Here is a 23,732-nt window from a genome sequence, read left to right on the forward strand (position 1 = left end):
GTACAGTAAGTACAGTAAAGTAGTGATTTTAAACCCAAATGAGGCTTTTATTTTGTAAGGAATTCTTTCCCTTTGCATCGTATTCAGTCCATATTCTGATTGTTTTAGTATTGATGACATCTTTTAGTTCATGTTCTCAGTGTGGACGTGGTCCTGCCTACCGCTCATCTGTGCATTTTATTTTGAAATATTCATCATGTACTCATTTACCTCAGTAAAAGCACAGAGGAAGACTGCGGCGAGTTCTGCTTCTTCTTCTGCAGGTGACACTAAAACTAAAACTAAAACTTGGATCTTTCCGCAGGTGAAGCTGTTCTGTCTCACGACATCATGGAGGAGGCGTTCTTTTCTCTTCTAGGACTCATTTCCCAGAGGAACTCGTCGGCTCAGACATTCAGTGACACGTTCCCTCAGGTTTTACTTCATCCTGACATCCTGTGTGAGGAACATTTCATTCAACGTACAAACAACACAGGAAGTGTCCGAACTGTAACAGGTGACTGTTTATGGATTCTTCTTAAGATAATGACAAGAATAAAATCTGAACACGAATATCTTTGATTTTTAAAGTTGTCGTCAAATAACCTTCAACTGTGGCTCAATGTTTTTATCCTGTCACACTTTACACTCCGACTCTGATCAAGACTAATCAGCAGTTACTGATTCACATCGTTAAGTACAAAGACATTCTTTGTACTTAATGAACATATTTGACCAAATGTTCAACTCATTTTACTGTTTTTATATCTTAACATCAAGTTTGTTCTTCTCACAGAATTGAAGGAAAATGTGGATTTGGGTCTTAAAACATCCTCAGGTCAAACAGTCCAGACTGCTAACATGTGACTTAGTGTTTTAGTCTCAGCTCACAGTCTCACTGCACACTGTTCACTTCATCTCATCTCAGACGTGAAAGGACGACTGCAGAACATGAACTTTTTACAGAGTGAAAAAACTAAAAAACATCTAACAGGTCGTTTCTTCATGAGACGATTGAGCCTGATTAAAAACACCAGCACACACTGAAGACTTCCTTCAGTCAGAACAGTCTTCAGGCTCTAAGGGTCCACGTGGATCTGGTCCTGGTCCTCCACAGTCCTCTCCATCAGCTTCTGTCTCCATGTGTTGAGCTGAGCTGCTGGCTGGAGGCTCTGCCTCTCTGTTCTCCTCCGCCTGCTGCAGGTGGAGCTGTGAGGACTGACCACCAGCACACTTGTGTCTCCTCAGCTGTTCATACCAGGTGAACCTCTGGTCACAGACTCTGCAGCTGAAGGGTTTCTCTCCGGTGTGGATGCTCATGTGTTGTGTCAAATGTGCCTTTTGTGAAAATCCTTTATCACAAACGGAGCAGCAGAAGGGTTTCTCCCCCGTGTGCAAAACCATGTGTCGTATCCGACTGCTCTTCCGTTTAAATCTTTTCCCACAAACTGAGCACTTGAACGGTTTTGGTCCTGTGTGACATCTCACGTGTCTCTTCAGGCTTCTGCTTTCAGGGAAACTTTTATCACACTCCTGACAGCTGAATGGTTTTTCTCCTGCATGGAGTCTCATGTGCTTCCTAAAATCTCCCTGGCAAACACATATTTTGCCACAAACTGAGCAGCACAATAGTTTCTCTCCCTTGTGAACTCTCATGTGTGTCTTCAGGTGTGACTTACAGATAAAACTTTTGTCACACTTGGAGCAGGTAAACCATTTGTCCTCAGAGATACTATGAAGTGCAGGAACAGAGTTTAAACCGTTCCAGACTTCCCAGTCTTCAGTCTGGTCCTCGGCCTCTAAGGGTCCACGTGGATGTGGGTTCCTGTCTGGTCCTGGTCCTCCACAGTCCTCTCCATCAGCTTCTGTCTCCATGTGTTCAGTGTGTCTGTGATGAAGCTGTGAGGACTGAGCTTCCTCTTCATCATCTTCACTCTTCACAGGGACAGGAGTCAGTGGGAACTCGGTGATATGAGCCTCCTCCGGCCCTTGAAGCTGCTCTCCCTGCCGACTGGTCCAGACCTCCTCCTGCTCCTCTTTAATGTGGGGGGGCTCTGGGGGGTCCTGCCGCTCACAGGGAAGCTGTTCTTCGGCCCCCGCCGGCTGCTGGACGTCTGCTGTAAAAGTAAAGACAGAAACAGAGACAGTGATCAGTGAAGCAGGTCTGGTCTCAGCTCCTCTAGTTTTCTCTTCACTTCTTGTCTTTCTGATCAGAACTTTCCTCCACAAACAAAAGTCTGAACTGGGAGAAGTTCTGAAACTAAGAAACTGATGGAAATGAAAGGATGCAGCTGGAGAATCACCGTGAAACATCCACAGTGTTACTATGACAACCGGATTTAAGCTAGCGCTCACTTAGCTCGGGGGGAGACAGTGCCCCCCCCCTGACTGAGCAGAGAGCTAGCGCCCCCCCCCCCCCCGGAACAGACCTGCTCTGTGCAGCCGAAGCTGGGGGCTGAGAACAGCGTCCAGGAGTCTCCGCTGCCGCTCGTTCTCCTCCTGTGACCGACAGAGCTCCTCCTCGTACTCTGCTATGGTTCTTTCAAACAGCCCAAATATCTCTTCAGCAGCAGCACTCAGTCTCTGCTTCAGCAGCGCTCTCAGCATCTGGACTTTACACATGTTCACACGGTCACGGCGGCTCTTCCTGCTCACGCTCTCCGTCACACGGTCGCTCGCGGCCCGCTTCCGGCTAGCATGCTAAGCTAACTTCCGTAGCTTTGTGCGGAGATGAGTCAGAGGTGAAAGATGGAGGAAAGAGGTGAAGAGCACAAAGTCCACTCAGAGGTTTATCCGGACCCTCGGAGGCTCTGCTGCTCACTGCTCTTCATGTCCCACACTCTCTGTCTGCTCAGCTGCGGGGCTCCATCACCAGCTGCTCCATCACACCACTTCCGGGTCAGAAGGGACACCACTTCCGGGTCAGAAGGGACTCCACTTCCGGTGTGGAAAATCACAGGAACCAGCCTCTTCAGCAGCCTCTGGGAATTTTATTAGATACATCTCAGCTTCACAAGCTCTTCAGTACCGACTTCAGAGCTTTTATACTTTAATACTGCGTCACTCACTCACTCAGTGTGTGAGTGTGTGTGTGTGTGTGTGTGTGTGTGTGTGCGTGTTGGTTCCTCTTGTGTTATCAGACTTATTTTTCCTCCTACACTTCCAGGTCACACTTCCTCCTGCCTGTCAAAATAAACTTTATTGACACGTCAGGCAGCAGCAGGAGTTTGGAGCTTCGTTCACCTGAGAGTGCTGCTTCTCTCATTCTTTCCTTTTATCCTCCATCAGATCTGCACCACATTTATCTGAAAGCTTTGGTCACTTTGCAGATTCAGATTTTAACACACAAACATTTGAGGAGTTTATAAAACTTTTTTTATATAAATCCCAAAAGTTTGTACAAGAACAGATGAAACCACTGATTATTGTTTCAGTGTTCAAGTAGAAAACAGTTCACAGAGTTTAGAGTTAGTTAACAGCTGTGTGTGTGTGTGTGTGTGTGTGTGTGTGACTGTGACTGTGACTGTGTGTGTGTGTGTGTGTGTGTGTGACTGTGTGTGTGTGTGTGTGTGTGTGTGTGTGTGTGTGTGTGTGTGTGTGTGTGTGTGTGACTGTGTGTGTGTGTGTGTGTGTGTGTGTGACTGTGACTGTGTGTGTGTGTGTGTGTGTGTGTGTGTGTGTGACTGTGTGTGTGTGTGTGTGTGTGTGTGTGTGACTGTGTGTGTGTGTGTGTGTGTGTGTGTGACTGTGACTGTGTGTGTCTGTGACTGTGACTGTGTGTGTGTGTGTGTGTGTGTGTGTGTGTGTGTGTGTGTGTGTGTGTGTGTGTGTGTGTGTGACTGTGACTGTGTGTGTGTGTGTGTGTGTGTGTGTGTGTGTGTGTGTGTGTGTGTGTGTGTGTGTGTGACTGTGACTGTGTGTGTGTGTGTGTGTGTGTGTGTGTGTGTGTGACTGTGACTGTGACTGTGTGTGTGTGTGTGACTGTGTGTGTGTGTGACTGTGACTGTGTGTGTGTGTGTGTGTGTGTGTGTGTGTGTGTGTGTGTGTGTGTGACTGTGTGTGTGTGTGTGTGTGAGACTGTCCTCAGGATGACATCACCAGAACTGTCCAATGAATGAGCTGTAGGTCAGGCCATGTGACTCAAGTCCATCTGGACCTGAGTTCCCAGCTGGTTCTGGTCCTCCTCCATCCTCCTGACCGGTCCAGACCTCCTGACGCCGTGAGGACTCGCTGACACACTTGTGGTTTTTGAGCTGATTCAGCCAAGTGAATCTTTCAGCACAGGCGCTGCAGCTGAAGGGTTTCTCCCCCGTGTGGGTTCTCATGTGTAGCTGCAGATGTTCAGAGCGTGAAAAACACTTCTGACACAGTGAGCAGCTGAAAGGTTTCTCTCCTGTGTGACGTTTCAGATGGTTCTTTAGATGTGCCTTCTGGCAAAATCTTATACCACAAACGGAGCAGCTGAAAGGTTTCTCTCCTGTGTGAATTCTCATGTGTGTCTTCAGGTTTGAGTTTTGGTTGAATCTTTTCCCACATTCAGAGCAGCGGAAGGATTTCTCACAGGAATTATATCTGTGATTCATCAAAAAGTTTGACCCAGACTGAGCTTCTCTGGTCTCCTCCCAGTCCTCACTGTCCTCAGTCTGTGGTTCAGAGCAGTCTTCAGTCTGGTCCTCTGCCTCTAAGGGTCCACGTGGATGTGGGTTCCTGTCTGGTCCTGGTCCTCCACAGTCCTCTCCATCAGCTTCTGTCTCCATGTGTTCAGTGTGTCTGTGATGAAGCTGTGAGGACTGAGCTTCCTCTTCATCATCTTCACTCTTCACAGGGACAGGAGTCAGTGGGAACTCGGTGATATGAGCCTCCTCCGGCCCTTGAAGCTGCTCTCCCTGCCGACTGGTCCAGACCTCCTCCTGCTCCTCTTTAATGTGGGGGGGCTCTGGGGGGTCCTGCTGCTCCTCTTTAATGTGGGGGGGCTCTGGGGGGTCCTGCTGCTCCTCTTTAATGTGGGGGGGCTCTGGGGGGTCCTGCTGCTCGGGGGGAACCTGTTCTTCGGCCCCCACCGGCTGCTGGACGTCTGCTGTAAACACAGAAACACATGACGGTGAACAGAGTCAGGAGCTAAACGCCTGAGAACAACAACACTTTATCTCCTAAGGACTCTGTCCTGTGACGTCTCGGCTCCACGTGTCTCCTCAGACTGATCCTGGACCAGTTTAAAACCATCCACTTCCACAGTTTGACGAGCTCTGAGCCGACCCCGAGGACAGGCTCAGCCTCCACGTCTCTTCGCTTCTTCGTCTTCTCCATCAGTCCGGTGTCTCCACCCACGTCTGTCCAGACCCGAGGTCAGCGTCTCCACCTCGGTGCCAGATTACGACGTCACACTGAAGTCGACCTCTGGGACAGAAAACATCAGCGTTTGATCCTTTCAGACTTTCCTGTTAAGTTCAGTCACCTGGAGTCACGGTGACCTTTGACCCCAGAACTAATCCGTTCATCTTCGAGTCAAAGTGGACGTTTGAGTCATTCTGAGGAGAGTTTCAGCTCAGAAGTCCCTCTGCTTCCTTCATGTGTGTCCTGAGGAAAATGAAGCTGCCAGATGAGACGTTCTTGGTGTCGAGGCATCGCGGCGAACCTCCACTGGACACGTTGTTCTGTCCTCCGTCTGCCTTCACTCCCTGAGCGGCTCATTTTGTTGCTTTTGTTATTTTCCTGTGACCTTCAGGCCTCTCTGGGGTTTTCTCTGCCCCCCCAACAGCACCGGGAACAGTTTGACCCTTTAGGCTTTCTGTTGCGGCTTCCAAAACCAAACCTGGTTGGAGCAGGGATGGATGAATGAAAACATGAAAAAACAGCGGATTAAACAGATAAAAATGATGAATGAATAGCGAATAGCGGTCAACAAAAATGAGGGCTACCACCCAACCCTGACTCTCTCCACCTGTGAACCAGGTGAGTGCACGCCTTTATACACACCTCCATACGTGCACACGCCTCCTCCCAGGTGAACCACTGCCTCTACAGCTCGCACACACACCCACACACACCGTGCACCTCTTTTCCAATCTGTATGTCTCCTACACACCAGCCCCTAATTATTAGGTCTCACATAATAATTCACATTTAAAAATACAATAGGAGACATAATAAATCATCATATCAATTTCAAATGCATAATGTCTAATAAGTTATAAAAGTCCATGAATATTGCACAGAATACACAGAATATTCCTTCTTCTGGGCATCTCTATGACCAACTAGTGCAAAGGCCCAGCACAAATCCAGAAAAAACAGTCTCAGTAGAGGTCAGCAACGTCCTTATGCTGCCTCCTCTGACTCCAGCAACAAACAAACCTTGGATATGGATCTGTCCAAGCAACTAGTCTTAGTCTTAATCCGAATTTGACGAACAAATCCCTTGCAGTCCGGAAAGGTTTGCAACACACGTCCCATAATCCAGGAATTACGAGGTGCAGTACTGTCCATAAGCAGAACTAGATCTCCTACGACAAGGTTTCTCTGAACTCCAGTCCATCTCTGTCGTTCCTGTAACAGAGGCAGGTACTCCTTTGTCCAGCGTTTCCAGAAAAGATCAGATATGTACTGAACTTGTCTCCATCTTCTCTGTGCGTACAAGTCTGCTGCTTGGAACTCTCCAGGTGGTAATGAAGGCTGGTTTTTAAGCAGTAGCAGATGATTCATTCGTCATTAGGATCCGTGGAGGCCTTGGTGATGGGCCTGCTATTGATAATGGCTTCAACTTCACAGAAAACTGTGTGGAGTCCCTCCTCATCCAGGCGTTGCACTTTGAGGGTGGAGTTCAGGACTTTCCTCACAGATCTGATCAGCCTCTCCCATGCTCCTCCATGATGTGACCCAGCAGGGGGGTTGAACGCCCACTTTATGCCCCTTTAGAGTAACACATCATGCACCTGTGCTTGGTTCCACTGTTCAATTGCTGTTTTTAGCTCACGTTCTGCTCCCACAAAATTTGTCCCATTGTCAGAACGTAGCTCGCGGACCTGTCCTCTTCTGGATATAAAACGCCTCAGAGCATTTATGAAGGAATCAGTATCCAGAGAAGGTGCCACCTCGAGGTGAATAGCTCTCAATGCGAGACAGGTAAATATGACACCATATCTTTTCACTGTACTCCTCCTGCTCCTCATTTCGAAGGGTCCAAAATAGTCAACTCCCACACAAGTGAATGGAGGGTCGTCAGGCTTGAGTCGTCCTGCAGGCAGGTCTGCCATCTGCTGGTAAACTGGAGTAGCGGTAAGTCTTCTGCAGATGGTGCACTTGGACAGGACTCTCCTAATGGCAGTGCTTACTCCTGTCATCCAGTATTTCTCCCTGAGCTTGGACAACATGTGGTTGCGGCCGCTGTGTCCTACCTCTTGATGGATATTTCTCAGCAGCAGGGTAGAAATATGAAAATCTTTTGACAGAATGATGGGATGCTTAGACTCCAAAGGCAATGCTGCTTTACTGAGCCGACCTCCCACACGCAAGACTCCATCCTCCAGCCTTGGACACAACTTGTACAGGTGACTACTTTTCTTGACATTTTGTCCCTTTTCCAGACACAAAAGCTCCTCTGAAAACTTTCCCCTCTGGCAAAACTGAATTATGGCCAGCTCAGCCTTGTCAATGTCCTCCACTGTAAGACCTCCCAGGACAGCTGCACGTTTAAATGTACACATCTCCTGCTCCATCCTTCTCTGCTCCTCCACGTTGACTCCTCTGGAAGCAACATCGGCTGGATTTGAAGCTGTATCCACGTACCTCCACTGAGCTGGGTGAGATGATTTCAGTATCTCTGAAACACGATTGGCAACAAACACTTTGAATCTGGAATCTCTGAATCTTTCATTTTTTATGTATTTCTGCACAGAAGCACTATCAGTCCAAAACACAGATTATTGAAGATTCATGTGAAGCTCTTTCTTCCACAGGACATCCATGCGACTGGCCATTGTTGCAGCCATCAGTTTCATTCTTGGAATTCTAACTGTCTTCAGTTGGGCGACACGAGCTTTTCCCATAATGAAAGCACTGTGCATCTGAAGGTGCTCATTCTGTAACAGCAGGTAAGTGACTGTACCATAGCCTTCCTCACAAGCATTGCAGAAATGGTGTAATTGCGCAGTAATAACATCTCCAAACTCCAGACGTTTTAGACATCTGTGTAGCTCAAAGTTGTCCAGTAGGCGGAGCCCTTGCATCCACTTAAGCCACTCTTTGGAGACAGTCTCTGGTATGGGGTCATCCCAACCAATTCTTCTTCTGCACAAATCCCTCAAGATCCTTTTTGCAGTCAAAACAAGGGGACTGAGCATACCCAGAGGGTCATAAATAGAGCTAACAGTAGAAAGGATGCCTCTGCAGGTGAGTGGTCTGTTCTTCCATACAATTTTGAATTTAAAGGTGTCTGACTTGATACACCATTCCACACCCAGCACTCTTTCAATGGGCATAGACTCCCGCTCCAGGTCCAACTGCTTCATGCCTTTAGCTCTGTAGGGCTCTGGAACGGCCTCGAGCACTTCAGAGCTGTTGCTGTGCCACTTTGTCAAACAGAATCCCCCTTTAGCACACAGAGACATGAGCTCATGACAGAAGGTCAGTGCTTCCTCCTCTGTTGCAACTGACACCAAACAGTCATCCACATAGAAACAGTGTTGCAGCTTGTCCATTGTCTCCTCCTTGTGCTCATGTCCAAAATCCTCAGGTCTTCTTGTGGCCACCAGAGAAATCGCAGCAGGTCAGCATCTTCTGGGGGCACTCGCACTTGGTGAAACATAGCTTCTATGTCAGCCATGATGACCACAGGTTCCCTCCTGAACCTGGTCACAACTCCAATTAGTGAGCTGGTTAGATCAGGGCCTTGCAACAACTCTTCATTCAGAGATTTTCCTTTGTAACTGGCACCACAATCAAACACAACTCTGAGTTTTCCCTTTGTCAGGTGGTGGACACCATGGTGCGATATATACCAAACCCTGCCATTATTTCTTTCCAGCTCTGCATCAGGAACCCTTTCAGCATAGCCTTTACCAAGGAGATCATTAATAAAGGTGTTATACTTCATGTGCAACACTGGATCCCTCTGGAGCCTCCTCTTCAGGTGGTATAGGCGTTGTTCCACCACTTTCCTGTTATTTGGCATGCTGATGTTTGGATTTTTCAAAGGCAGGGCAACCTGGTAGTGACCATCGATGTGTTTGGCCGACTTTGTGACCATGTCCATGAACCTCAGGTCTTCTCTGGACAGACCCACTTGTTCCTCCACAGCTGATCCTGGAAAATCCATCTTAAATAGCTGTTGCCACAGTTCATCCAAATTTACAATGGACACACGATTCACAGATACTGGCTGCTCACAGTAATCGGCCTCTCCACCATTTCCTGTTAGTGGTCCGTTTACCGTCCAGCCCAGCACCGTCCTTATAGCGTAGGGTCCATTATGCTCACTGCGGATGACTTCCAGTGGTTCCATGGCTCGTGGGACATTTGTTCCGATCAGCAACTCAACTCCAGCCTCAATCTGCGGTAAGGAGAGGTGTTTTAAATATGGCCACCTGGTCAGATCCTTATTTGTGGGAATGTTTGCTTTGTGGACTGGCATTGTCAACTGAGTGTACGCTTTTGGCAACTCAATGAAGGTGTCATCTTCAAGTGCCGCCACCTCCAGCTCTGGCACAATGTAGCTATTGACCACCTTCTCCTGCCCCATGGTCCTGAGAAGAATATTGACTCTCTTCCCGGACAAATTGAGCTTCTGCTTTAAACTCTCAGTACAGAACGCTGCAGTACTTCCCTGGTCCAAAAACGCATACGTGTCGTGTCTTCTCTGATGATGATGATGTGCAGTTGATGAAAGGAAACTTCCGCTGACAACGACTTAGTGAATAAAAATAGGTTTATTACAAAAAGGTCAGTTGTCTAACAGGCACCATGGAAGCCTGGGAAGACGTTCAGCCAATTGTAGGAACAGACAGCGTGACCCCCGACCGAATCTGCTGCCTGTGTCCCCGTCTTCTCTAGAGCCCACTCTGTGGTCACATTATATACTCTTCTTGACCACCCAGCTCAACATCTGATGTCTTTGTTAAAATGTAAAGGAATGTAACAAACATCTGCTTTCCTCTGTGTCCAGATAAGGAGGCAAAGGTCAGGTCACTCCTGCCGAGGTCATGCTTTCCCAGGTCTGATTCCTTTAGATAAGCAGACACCAAACAGACACAAATACCAAACAGACACAATCATATATAACACTCTTAAATGCACACACCAGATACCACATACGTGAGAATGATCTTATTCCCCTTCTTCGCCTTTACTTGGACCGGCACAATAGGAAGCTTACAATCCATCTCACCAGCCCCTGTAAGCCCACTGGAAACCAAGGTGCCGTCCACTGTCACCTGGACGCTTCTCTCAGCCGGTTCTGCAGTTGCCACACTGTCTTTATGGAGCACAGTTGGATGTTTTTGGCCACACTTTGAGCAGGAAATCTTCCTTTGGCAGTTTTTGCTGATGTGTCCTATACACAAGCAGCGAAAACAAGCACCATTTTCCTTCAGGAAGTCAATTTTCTCCTTGTGTGCCATTTTTTCCAACCGCGCACACACATCCAATGTGTGTCCTCCAGTGCAGCAGGGACAGATCTTCTTGGCTGGTGGTTTTATGTCTTTATCTTTATTCACAGGTTGGGCTGTTGTCACCACACGATTCACTGTGGTAGCAAAGCTGGTTCCTCTGATGCTGGAGCGAGGTTGAGGTTTATGTTTCATTTGTTTGGTTGTTGTAGAGGTGTCCTGGATATTTCCAAACACAGGGTCTGTCAAGATTTTCACCTGTTTTTCGACAAAGTTGGCGATGTCCATAAACCTTGCTCTTCTGTTATATCTTTCCTGCAGGTCACAAGCGTGGCACCTCCAGCGGTCTCGGAGTTTGTAGGGCAGTTTTCTGATGATCTCCAACATGTTTGTGGGTGTGTCCAGATCATTTAAATACTGCACATCCTCCATAGCATTGCAGCATCCACGCAGAAGGAGGCTGTACTCCTGGAGGGCCTTCACATCCTCCGTTTTAATAGTGGGCCATAACAGAGCTCTCTCCATGTATGCAGCTGCCACCTTTTGCTCAGTGCCATAATGCTCTTTCAATAGAGCCTTCGCCTTCACACATCCTCTGTCCGACTCAATGTGCTGACAGCTCCTCACCAGGAGGAGGGTTAGGGTTCTTTGTTCTTTTCTTTGGCGCTTGTGCGCGGCTTGATGATTTTCATTAAACGCCTTTTTTGTTGACAAAATGTTGCGGCTTCCAAAACCAAACCTTTTAGCCGCTGAGAGTGTGAGGTTGGTCCTCAGGTTCGCTCAGGACGCTCTAATGATAAATACTCTGGATTCAAAGATCTAACCAACAGCACAGAGCTATCACAGGGCAGCAGGGATGGATGAATGGAAACATGAAAAAACAGCGGATTAAACAGATAAAAATGATGAATGAATAGCGAATAGCGGTCAACAAAAATGAGGGCTACCACCCAACCCTGACTCTCTCCACCTGTGAACCAGGTGAGTGCACGCCTTTATACACACCTCCATACGTGCACACGCCTCCTCCCAGGTGAACCACCGCCTCTACAGCTCGCACACACACCCACACACACACACACACCGTGCACCTCTTTTCCAATCTGTATGTCTCCCACACTTTCCATACTAGGTCACCATGGTAACCTCCCTCCCGTCAGATCAGGGTTAGTTTAGTGTGAAGCCCCCACCCCCTCCAGCAGCCCCCACCCCCTCCAGCAGCAGCTAGCTGCTGCTAGCAGGCTGCTTCAGCTAGCGTTAGCTTAGCAGTGAGCACGTTAGCAGCAGCAGACAGAAACACACCTGCTCTCCGCAGCTTCCTGTCAGGCACTAACTCCACCTCCAGCAGCTTCCGGTCCAGCTCCTCTTCATACTCGGTGATGGTTTTCTCCAAGTGTCCGAAGATCTCGTCCACAGCCGCAGTGAGCCGCTGGCTGACGAACAGCTTCAGACTGTGGAGCCTGGACATCTTCCTCTGGGGCTCTGTGTCCACAGATGTTCACGTCTGCGGCCACATCCGGGTCACATTTCAAATTAAAAGCAGTATTTACCAGAAAAAACTCGGCTGAACTCGTCCTGTTTTGGTGTCTCGTTGGCAAAATCTGTGGATAGTTTTTAGTCACCAAGAACCAGAGAGAACCCACACAAGCAGGAGAACAAGAGAGCTTCACACAGAAAGCTTCAAACCTGGATTCTAAACTAGAACCTTCCTTCCCGTGTAAAACCACATCAGTTCACACGTGTCACAGTGAAAAGTCTCCCTCAGATTAAACCACAGAGTTAATCGGCCCGTTAAGAGCTTCACTGTAACTGTTGTGATTGTTAGATGACTCAAACAAGTTAACGGATAGGGAATGCTTTTATTGTGAAGGCCAGAGGAGGGTACCGGAAGTCGTGCCTGTGTTTCCGGGTCAGGGCCCGCAGTCAGCCTGTAGTTTCCTGCGCTGCTGCAGGAGCGGAAACGAGGACAGAAGTAGCCGCCGTGTCTCCGGAGGAAGATGTCCAGGTTCCAGGAGCTCACTGAGCTCTTCAGGCGGCGGCTGCTGACTGCGGCTCAGCGGGGTCTGAGCGGCCCTCTGGACCCGACAGCACCCGGATATGAAGAGGAGCTCCAGCGCCAGCGGAAGCTGCTGGAGGTGGTGTTAGTGCCTGAGATAAAGCTGCGGAGAGCAGGTGTGTTTCTGTCTGCTGCTGCTAACGTGCTCACTGCTAAGCTAACGCTAGCTGAAGCAGCCTGCTAGCAGCAGCTAGCTGATGCTGCTAAAGAGTTTCACTGTGTCCTCTGGAGGCCTCGTGCTCTCCTGGGTCCTGGATTATGAGGGGGTCACTGTAAACGGAGTTTAATGCCCCCCCCCCCCCCGCCAAGCATCCAGTCAGCATGTACCCCCCCACCTGCATGACCTCATGTCTAGACAGACAGGTGGACGGACAGATAGACAGACAGGTGGACAGACAGACAGACAGATGGACAGATTGTGTTGCTGCAGCAACAGCAATAGAATAAAAGCAGTGAGGGAAAACAGACGTGAAATAAAGACCAGGAGACAGAGCGGTGAGACAGGGCTGTGAGACAGGGCGGTGAGACAGGGCTGTGAGACAGGGCTGTGAGACAGGGCGGTGAGACAGGGCGGTGAGACAGAGCGGTGAGACAGAGCGGTGAGACAGAGCGGTGAGACAGGGCGGTGAGACAGAGCGGTGAGACAGGGCGGTGAGACAGGGCGGTGAGACAGGGCGGTGAGACAGAGCGGTGAGACAGGGCGATGAGACAGAGCGGTGAGACAGGACGGTGAGACAGGGCGGTGAGACAGGGCGGTGAGACAGAGCGGTGAGACAGAGCGGTGAGACAGGGCGGTGAGACAGAGCGGTGAGACAGGGCGGTGAGACAGAGCGGTGAGACAGAGCGGTGAGACAGGGCGGTGAGACAGAGCGGTGAGACAGGGCGGTGAGACAGGATCAGAGCTGAGCTGCTGTAAACAGTTTCATTAAACAGTTGAGTTCCTGAAGGGGGGGGGGGGCTTCAGTGATCAGTAAAGGTGGACAGAATGTGTTTTAAGGTGTCTGTCCACAGACTGTTAAGGGGGGGGGGGGGGTCACTACCTGAGCTCCAGCCCCTCCTCCTGCAGGTCATGGTAGGTGGAAAGGACTGGAGCTCCTCGTAGAACCACAGCCGCTACCCCCCCGAGTCAGTCCTGAACTATAGGCTTCATCACTAAGGAAGGTTTTTAGTCTACTCTTAAATGTAGAGAGGGTGTCTGCCCCCTGAACCCAGACTGGAAGGAGGTTCCACAGGAGAGGAGCCTGATAGCTGAAAGCTCTGGCTCCATCACTACTTTAGAGGACTTTAGGAACCACCAGTAGACCTGCAGTCTGGGAGCACAGTGCTCTAGTGGGGTAGTACGGTACTATGAGCTCTTTAAGAGATGATGGAGCCTGAACATTAAGAGCTTTGGAGGTGAAGAGAAGGATTTTAAACTCTATTCTAGATTTTCCTGGAAGCCAGTGAAGAGAAGCCAGTACAGGAGAAAGATGGTCTCTTCTCTTAGTTCTGGTCAGAACAGGAGCAGCAGCGTTCTGGACCAGCTGGAGAGTCTTTAAGGACTTATTGGGGCAGCCTGATAATAAGGAACAGAAATAATCCAACCTGGAAGTGACTAATGTGTGGACTAGTGTTTCTGCATCATCTCCAGACAGGATGGACCTGATTTTAGCAGCATTAGTAGATGGAAGAAGGCAGAGCTGGAAATCTGTTTAATGTGGGAGTTAAAGGACAAATCCTGATCAATAAGACTCCAGATTCCTCCCAGTGGAGCTGGAGGCCACAGTGATGCCATCCAGAGCAGTTATGTTAGTAGAAAAGGTGTCTCTGAGGTGTCTGGAGCAGAATAACTTCAGTTTAGTCTGAATTTAGCAGCAGAAAGTTGCTGCTCATCCAGGACTTTATGTCCTTAAGGCAGATTTGGAGTTTAGCCAGCTGATTGGATTCATCAGGCTTCATTGATCAGTATAATTGGGTATCATCTGCATAACAGTGGAAATGAATGGAATGCTTCCTGATAATATTACCCAGAGGAAGCATGTATAAGGTAAAACCTTGTGGAACTCCATCCATGCAGTGCTCCTTGCTGAGGCGGGGGCCCCTGGCTTCACTCCCAGGCATCCATGACTGTGAGCGCCCTTTAACTGACTCCAGAAGTGTGAAAACCACAAGCAGCACCTCCAGCGGTTGAGATGCCAACAGACTCTGTCGAGGCGGACAGGCAGGTCGGGGGTGTAGTGGCTGGGGGGCAGGATCCTGGGCTGTGGCTCTGAAATGCTTCTGAAACGCACCTGAAGACGTCAGCGTCAGAGACACGTCTCTGTCTTTCCCCACAGAAGGTTTAGTCCCACGTCTCTGTCTTTACCCACAGACGGTTTAGTCCCACGTCTCTGTCTTTCCCCACAGAAGGTTTAGTCCCACGTCTCTGTCTTTCCCCACAGAAGGTTTAGTCCCACGTCTCTGTCTTTACCCACAGAAGGTTTAGTCCCACGTCTCTGTCTTTCCCCTCAGAAGGTTTAGTCCCACGTCTCTGTCTTTCCCCACAGAAGGTTTAGTCCCACGTCTCTGTCTTTCCCCACAGAAGGTTTAGTCCCACGTCTCTGTCTTTACCCACAGAAGGTTTAGTCCCACGTCTCTGTCTTTCCCCACAGAAGGTTTAGTCCCACGTCTCTGTCTTTACCCACAGAAGGTTTAGTCCCACGTCTCTGTCTTTACCCACAGAAGGTTTAGTCCCACGTCTCTGTCTTTACCCACAGAAGGTTTAGTCCCACGTCTCTGTCTTTCCCCACAGAAGGTTTAGTCCCACGTCTCTGTCTTTCCCCACAGAAGGTTTAGTCCCACGTCTCTGTCTTTCCCCACAGAAGGTTTAGTCCCACGTCTCTGTCTTTACCCACAGAAGGTTTAGTCCCACGTCTCTGTCTTTCCCCACAGACGGTTTAGTCCCACGTCTCTGTCTTTACCCACAGAAGGTTTAGTCCCACGTCTCTGTCTTTACCCACAGAAGGTTTAGTCCCACGTCTCTGTCTTTCCCCACAGAAGGTTTAGTCCCACGTCTCTTCAGTATCACAAAGTGTTACAGTAAGTGAGGCTCTGCAGACAGTCAGAGATGTGTGTGATCACAGAGCACATCGTTTTCATTGCCGTGCTGAAAAGGTGACGCTGTTACCTGGATGAATGCCGTCGTTTTTAAAAGCTGTTTGGTGGGTGAGACGTTTTAACGTTGGCACCATTAAACAGCCCCCCCCAGAGGAAGAGGCTGCCCCCCAAAAGAAAAGACAATAACGTGATATTAGAAAACTAGTTCACTGCTGTGTCTTTGATTGAACTGTTGGACGTTCTGAATCAGATCATTAGAATGTAGTTGAGGCGCTGTTAATGATCCCACATCAGTCAGAGCATTTATGTTGGTTTCCAAGGCAACCAGAACCTGGTTTATGTATCTGACGAGTGAAGTCCTGCAATGAAAATGTGTGAAATAATTCAGTTTCAGCTCAACATCAACTCACCGTCATGTGTTTCTGTGTTCCAGTGCTTCCTGCAGACGTCCAGCAGCCGGCGGGGGCTAAAGAACAGGTTCCCTGGGAGCGGCAGGACCCCCCAGAGCCCCCCCACATTAAAGAGGAGCAGGAGGAGGTCTGGACCAGTCGGCAGGGAGAGCAGCTTCAAGGGCCGGAGGAGGCTCATATCACCGAGTTCCCACTGACTCCTGTCCCTGTGAAGAGTGAAGATGATGAAGAGGAAGCTCAGTCCTCACAGCTTCATCACAGACACACTGAACACATGGAGACAGAAGCTGATGGAGAGGACTGTGGAGGACCAGGACCAGACAGGAACCCACATCCACGTGGACCCTTAGAGCCTGATGCTCATTACAAGACTGAAGACTGTTCTGATTCTGACACTGATGACAGTGAGGACTGGAAGGACACCAGAGAACCTCAGTCTGGGTTAAATACTCACAATATTGAAGTCTCTGTAAGTCGAAGGATGCGAATCACAGGTGAAAAGCGGTTTAACTGCTCTGATTGTGGCAAAAGATATGTCCGCAAGACAGATCTCAAGATACATATGAGGGTTCACACGGGAGAGAAACCATTCAGCTGCCCAGTTTGCGGTGTAACGTTTACACGGAACGGGAGCATGACGCAACACATGTCCATCCACACTGGAGAGAAACCCTTCATCTGCTCGGTTTGTGGTAAAAGTTTTGTTTGCAAATCAAATCTGAAGATACACATGAGGATTCACACAGGAGAGAAACCCTTCTGCTGCTCTGTTTGTGGCAAAAGCTTTGTTTGCCAGGGAGATCTAACAAAACATACAAGAACTCACACAGGGGAGAAACCATTCAGCTGCTCGCTCTGTGGTAAAAGATTTACACAGAACTGCAGTCTGACACAACACATGGCCGTACACACTGGAGAGAAACCATTTATCTGCTCAGTTTGTGGTAAAAGATTTGTTTGCCAAGGAAATCTCAGAAAACACATGAGAACTCATACAGGAGAGAAACCATTTAGTTGCTCAGTTTGTGGTAAAAGATTCACACAGAACGGCAGTCTGAAAGAACACATGGCCATGCACACAGGGGAGAAACCTTTCAGCTGTTCAGTTTGTGGTAAAAGATTTGTCACCAAGACGCTTCTGAAGAGACACATGGCGACTCATGCAGGAGAGAAACCGTTTGTCTGCTTAGTTTGTGAGAAAAGATTTACATGGAAGAGCAGTCTGACACAACACATGGTCACACACACAGGAGAAACCCTTCAGCTGCAGTGTTTGTCACCAGAGGTTCACCTGGTATGAACAGCTGAAGAGACAGGTGGTGGACTGGTGGTCGGTCCTCACAGCTCCACCTGCAGCAGGCGGAGGAGAACAGAGAGGCAGAGCCTCCAGCCAGCAGCTCAGCTCAACACATGGAGACAGAAGCTGATGGAGAGGACTGTGGAGGACCAGGACCAGACAGGAACCCACATCCACGTGGACCCTTAGAGCCCGAGGACCAGACTGGAGACTGTTCTTCTTCAAATGTCTTTGCACTGATAGAAACGATGAATAGAACAGTTACTGTAAAGGGAAACACTCGGCTGTGTCACAACGCCTCCGTCTTCCAACATCAACCAACATCACACACATCCACAGACGATCAACAGCAGAAAACACCAGCAGCTGGACTGACTGGTGTTTTTGCTCATCGGTCCCAGCAGCAGACTGACCAAAGACTGAAAAAGACAAAACATGAGAAACAGGAAGAAATGAGATTTAACTGCAGGCAGAAATCAGACGGCTGAGCTCCATTCTCACATTTAGTCATGACGTTTAAGAGTTTTTATTTCTGAGCATTTGTTTAGAAGTTTCCTGTCGGAGTTAAATGTGAAATAATTCATTCACACATTAAAGGTTTTTCAAATGTTCAGGATAAAGATTCTCACGTCTGGACTTTGTGACAGTCGTGTTTCTTTCACTTTGTTCACGTTCTGCTGGCGTCTTTTCCTTCTGCGGCATTTGAGATAAGATGAAGTGAATAGTTTGTGTATTTGTGCTTCGTGGGTAAACTGAGTGTTCAGAATGAAATAGAAACAGTTGTCAGACCTTTTAGAGTTTAACTGACGAGCCTCAGATGGTTTGATGTATCAAAGATCTTCCTCTTCTGGACTTTTCTTCCAGCTACAAAGAATCAGTCGTCAGGTCAACACAGTGGAAAGAGCCACGGCTACTAAGTGCATCTCGTCCAGCACCTCGTCAAAGGGGCATGAATGATGTCTTTGCTGGTTATAAATACGTTTGTGCTGAAAACTTGGGTCCACAAATTAGTGACAAAAACATCTGCTGTCTTCCCCGAGCAGCAGACCGTTGAACACGTCGTGTTTAATCTGAGTCACAATTCAAGTCAGCCATGTGGAATCTAAATGACCACGTTGTGTCGTGTTTCTCTCTGATTTATTATTTATTCTTTAGACTTTACACTTTTCTTTATTTGATCTCCCATAGGGGGAAATTCTCATGTTCCAGCAGCAACAATAGAACAGGGAGAGTGAAAAGAAGCAATAGTAAAAGAAAAAATAGCAAAATAATATTCTTCTCTGACTCTGTTAACTTTAGATTTATTCTGTCGGTGAGCGGCTTCACATCTGCTGCTGCTGCTTGACATGTGCGCGTCAATAAAATTCTGGAGGTTTTATTTTGACAGACAGGAGGAAAAGTGACCCGGAAGCGGTGTCCCGTCTCACCCGGAAGTGGTGTGATGGAGCTGGTGATGGAGCCCCGCAGCTGAGCAGAGAGAGAGTGTGGGACATGAAGAGCAGTGAGCAGCAGAGCCTCCGAGTGGACTTTGTGCTCTTCACCTCTTCCCTCCATCTTTCACCTCTGACTCATCTCCACACAAAGCTACGGAAGTTAGCTTAGCATGCTAGCCGGAAGCGGGCCGCGGGGCCGGAAGTGAGCAGCAGAGCGGCGGTCAGAGCGACCGTGTGATGGAGACAAACAGGGTTTGTGACGGAGTGTGTGTGTGAAAAAGTCCAAAGTCCAAATGCTCAGAACGGAGGTGAAGCAGCGAATAACTGCGGGGGACAAACCGGCCGCCGGGGCACCGGGGGGGCGGCCCTATTCTGAAGTTTACGGTAAGTGAGCGGCGTCGGAAGGGTTAAATGTTTCTGTTGGTCACTTTGTTCCTTTTCTCACTTTCAACAAAGCGCTGCTACACTGAGAAACTATCAGCCTCTTTATCGGTGTTTTCTAACGGCATGAGGACCGGAAACAGGCACGGTGTACATCCGGGGCATATCCGGATTTCAGAATAAAAGCATCCAGACCTATTTCACTCCTTGATGTTTTAAAGGGAACTGTTCCCAGGTGTGCTACAAAGGAGGCTTTGGGGTTAGTAAGGTAACTCCAGGTTTAAAGAAGATCTCTGGTGTTTTAAACCTGGACCCTCGTTGTTCATGTTGTCACTGAGGCTCAGAGTGTTATTCTAAGTGTGAGACAGCATCATGGAAAGGATCCCTACAGAGAGAGACCTGGAAGATCCTTTTGGTTTAACCACAAACAGCACACACACCAGACTACATTCACTAAAACAGGGGTTTTAGAGCTGCTGCTCCATCAGTCAGTGTGTTATTAAGCATTTATTTAATGGAAATGTGTTTTTAAAGTAACATCTGTGTGTTTCTGTGTTCCAGTGTTCCCTGCAGACGTCCAGCAGCCGGCGGGGGCCGAAGAACAGGTTCCCTGTGAGCAGCAGGACCCCCCAGAGCCCCCCTACATTAAAGAGGAGCAGGAGGAGGTCTGGACCAGTCGGCAGGGAGAGCAGCTTCAAGGGTCGGAGGAGGCTCATATCACCGAGTTCCCACTGACTCCTGTCCCTGTGAAGAGTGAAGATGATGAAGAGGAAGCTCAGTCCTCACAGCTTCATCACAGACACACTGAACACATGGAGACAGAAGCTGATGGAGAGGACTGTGGAGGACCAGGACCAGACAGGAACCCACATCCACGTGGACCCTTAGAGGCCGAGGACCAGACTGAAGACTCCTCAGAGACTGATGACAGTGATGGTGACTGGACGGAGCCCAGAGAGCCTCAGTCAGGTCTAAACTCTGTGATGAGAAGTGGAGGTAACACTGAGAGGGAATCGTTTATCTGCTCTGAATGCGGTAAAACATTTGGCCACAAGACGAATCTGAAACGACACATGAGGTGTCACACAGGAGAGAAACCGTTCAGCTGCTCATTCTGCAGTAAAAGCTTCAACCGGAGGGAACACCTGACTGCTCACATGAGGTGTCACTCAGGAGAAAAACCTTTCAGCTGCTCGGTCTGTAACACCAGCTTCAGTCACGGTTGGTCACTGGAGAAGCACATGAGGTGTCACACAGGAGAGAAACCCTTCAGCTGCTCACTCTGCAGTAAAAGCTTCCGGCAGCGCTCGGATCTGGTCGCACACTTCAGGATTCATACAGGAGAAAAACCCTTTTCCTGCTCGGTGTGTAACATGAGCTTCACTCAGCGTCACACTTTGGTTCAGCACATGAGAACACACACCGGGGTCAAACCTTTCATCTGCTCCGTCTGCGCTAAAAGATTCTCACGGAAGGGACACATGACGCGACACATGGCGGCTCACACGGGGGAGAAACCATTCAGCTGCAGCGTTTGCGGCGAAAGCTTCACGTGGCAGTCGCAGTTTAAAAGACACGAATGTGCCGGTGAGGACGGCAGCAGGAAGTGAAGCCGCAGAGCCCAAATTCAACAGTAAAGCTACAGAGGAACAATATGGACGCGCTGGAACGGTTTTACCAGAATAAACACTCCTGTTTCATTGGATCACATTTGACCAGAAACACAGATGTCTTCAAATGGAGCAGCGGCAGTGTTCAGTTGATACGTCCAACCTCTGAGGATGCTGCACATAAACATTGGTTCACTGTTTTAAACTGAGTTTCCTGCTGTAGTAGTTTCCTCCTGTAGTAGTTTCCTGCTGTAGCAGCAACAAAGCATCAGGTGAACCAACAGTTTAACGCAGTGAACAATATTAGTCCTGATGTCGGAGCTGAGAGACGTTTCCTGCCACTGCAGGAGGACGAAGACCTCCAGGACGTCTCTCAGGGAGGAGGAGGTGGTCTGGTCCCCCAGTGGAGCGGCAGGCCGCCTGAACACTGTCAGCCACCAGGGGAGGGGAAGCCTGCTGTCGGCAGGTTCAAACTACAGGAGCACCAGAGTGTTGTAGGATTGGGGGGGGGTGAGTCATCCAATGGCGTGTTTCCACCTGGTATTAGGTGATACCTAATACCAGGTACCTGGTGATGGTACCTGGTACCAGGTACTACTTCAGTACCTCCTCGGCCGGGGTTCCAAGGTTTTTATGTTTCATTGGATCACATTTGACCAGAAACACAGATGTCTTCAAATGGAGCAGCGGCAGTGTTCAGTTGATACGTCCAACCTCTGAGGATGCTGCACATAAACATTGGTTCACTGTTTTAAACTGAGTTGCTTCTGTTTCTTTAAGTTCAAACATTAAAGAAATACACATGTGCTTTTTTTCTCAGTGAGATAAGATGATCGTTATTGATCTCGTGTCTGATACAAATGGAGCTCGTGGTCACGACGTGGGAAGACGTGACCACGATCTGATTGGTGTTCAGGTGCTTATGTTGTGTTAACGTAGCATTGATGGAGGAACCATTAATTACTAAGACTTAAATTACAACCCCGTTTGAAGGCACCATTACCCCCCAACTTGTAACCAGATGGCATGTAGGGTGAATTTGAGTCAAAAATCACATTCCTCCTCCTCAGAGTAACTTCCTCCTCCAGAGGACGTCATCATCATGTGATGTCCCTCCAGAATAAAGCTCCAGAAAACAGAGGCTGCAGAACCTCTTAGAGAACCTGTCTGTTTTTAAGGTTCCTTCAGTCTCTCACTGATCCACTGATAGTCTGAACATCCAGGGGTTCATCCTCTGCAGACAGGAGCTGCTGTCTGAACATCCAGGGGTTCATCCTCTGCAGACAGGAGCTGCTGTCTGAACATCCAGGGGTTCATCCTCTGCAGACAGGAGCTGCTGTCTGAACATCCAGGGGTTCATCCTCTGCAGACAGGAGCTGCTGTCTGAACATCCAGGGGTTCATCCTCTGCAGACAGGAGCTGCTGTCTGAACATCCAAGGGTTCATCCTCTGCAGACAGGAGCTGCTGTCTGCTGGTTCATCCTCTGCAGACAGGAGCTGCTGTCTGCAGTCACAGAATGCCTGAGGAGGAGCCTCAGGGGAAGAAGTCCAGGACATAATCTGGTCCTTCCTTTGTTGTTTCCTGTTGAGTCTCTTCGTGCTCCCAGAACTCACAGGATGTTAGTAGTTTGTTCTACTGTCCGTGTTCACACCCAGAACAGAGGAGGATCACCAGAGGCTGAATCATCTGTTAGACTGATGTCTGATGTTATATCTCCCAGATCTGTAGTGATTTACCATCATGTTCCTGAATATCACTCATTCAATGTAACCGATGTGGTTTGTGAATTATTATTAATTATTGATCTCAAAATCACTTTCACAGCATAAGTACCTGTTGTTCATTTACTCCTCCTGTAGTAGTTTCCTGCTGTAGTAGTTTCCTCCTGTAGTAGTTTCCTCCTGTAGTAGTTTCCTCCTGTAGTAGTTTCCTGCTGTAGTAGTTTCCTCCTGTAGTAGTTTCCTCCTGTAGTAGTTTCCTGCTGTAGTAGTTTCCTCCTGTAGTAGTTTCCTCCTGTAGTAGTTTCCTCCTGTAGTAGTTTCCTGCTGTAGTAGTTTCCTGCTGTAGTAGTTTCCTCCTGTAGTAGTTTCCTCCTGTAGTAGTTTCCTGCTGTAGTAGTTTCCTCCTGTAGTAGTTTCCTGCTGTAGCAGCAACAAAGCATCAGGTGAACCAACAGTTTAACGCAGTGAACAATATTAGTCCTGATGTCGGAGCTGAGAGACGTTTCCTGCCACTGCAGGAGGACGAAGACCTCCAGGACGTCTCTCAGGGAGGTGGAGGTGGTCTGGTCCCCCAGTGGAGCGGCAGGCCGCCTGAACACTGTCAGCCACCAGGGGAGGGGAAGCCTGCTGTCGGCAGGTTCAAACTACAGGAGCACCAGAGTGTTGTAGGATTGGGGGGGGTGAGTCATCCAATGGCGTGTTTCCACCTGGTATTAGGTGATACCTAATACCAGGTACCTGGTGATGGTACCTGGTACCAGGTACTACTTCAGTACCTCCTCGGCCGGGGTTCCAAGCGAGCTGAGTCGAGCTGACGATGTGACTGTGGGGGTGTGGGCTGGTTTTGAGCTCAGCCCAGGAGAGGGAAGCAGCACCAGCACACCTGGAAACAGGTGCAGTAAATGACCTCTCTCCCTATTTAAGCAGTAGGACGCCAGGACCCGGGAGAAGAGGGAGAGAAGGAGAGCAGCACAGAGCGACCCGGCCGCTCAGAAGAACGGACACTGTCTGTTGTGACGCATATAAATTACACCCCCGGAGTTTCAGGCCGCCTTGCTATGACGACCCCCCCACTTTGAGGAGGTACGCTACTGTGATGGAAAACAAACCAAACCGAGCCGAGTGGAGCTGAAACTGTGTGATGGAAAAGTCTTTTAGCTCGTTAAAA

General features: G+C 48.9%; 2 protein-coding genes and 1 pseudogene across 2 annotated transcripts; 2 read left to right on the forward strand and 1 right to left on the reverse strand.

Moving 5' to 3' along the window:
* Positions 1-1,008: 1,008 nt before the first annotated feature.
* Positions 1,009-12,051, reverse strand: LOC139215735 (zinc finger protein 260-like). The gene is made up of 5 exons (XM_070846778.1): positions 11,883-12,051; positions 5,679-5,791; positions 5,435-5,507; positions 4,279-5,056; positions 1,009-1,693 (listed from the first exon to the last, which is right to left on the reverse strand). Exons 1-5 carry the CDS (start codon positions 12,046-12,048, stop codon positions 1,036-1,038), a joined length of 1,788 nt encoding a protein of 595 aa, XP_070702879.1. The 5' UTR covers positions 12,049-12,051; the 3' UTR covers positions 1,009-1,035.
* Positions 12,052-12,557: 506 nt separating this feature from the next.
* Positions 12,558-17,967, forward strand: LOC139215063 (gastrula zinc finger protein XlCGF57.1-like; annotated as a pseudogene).
* A 1,177-nt stretch (positions 17,968-19,144) lies between these two features.
* Positions 19,145-23,581, forward strand: LOC139215736 (zinc finger protein 180-like). The gene is made up of 4 exons (XM_070846779.1): positions 19,145-19,235; positions 19,794-20,784; positions 22,255-22,531; positions 23,495-23,581. Exons 1-4 carry the CDS (start codon positions 19,145-19,147, stop codon positions 23,579-23,581), a joined length of 1,446 nt encoding a protein of 481 aa, XP_070702880.1.
* Positions 23,582-23,732: the final 151 nt, after the last annotated feature.

The sequence above is a fragment of the Pempheris klunzingeri genome, chromosome 16 (assembly GCF_042242105.1).
Source record: "Pempheris klunzingeri isolate RE-2024b chromosome 16, fPemKlu1.hap1, whole genome shotgun sequence".
In the NCBI taxonomy this organism is placed as follows: Eukaryota; Metazoa; Chordata; class Actinopteri; order Acropomatiformes; family Pempheridae; genus Pempheris; species Pempheris klunzingeri.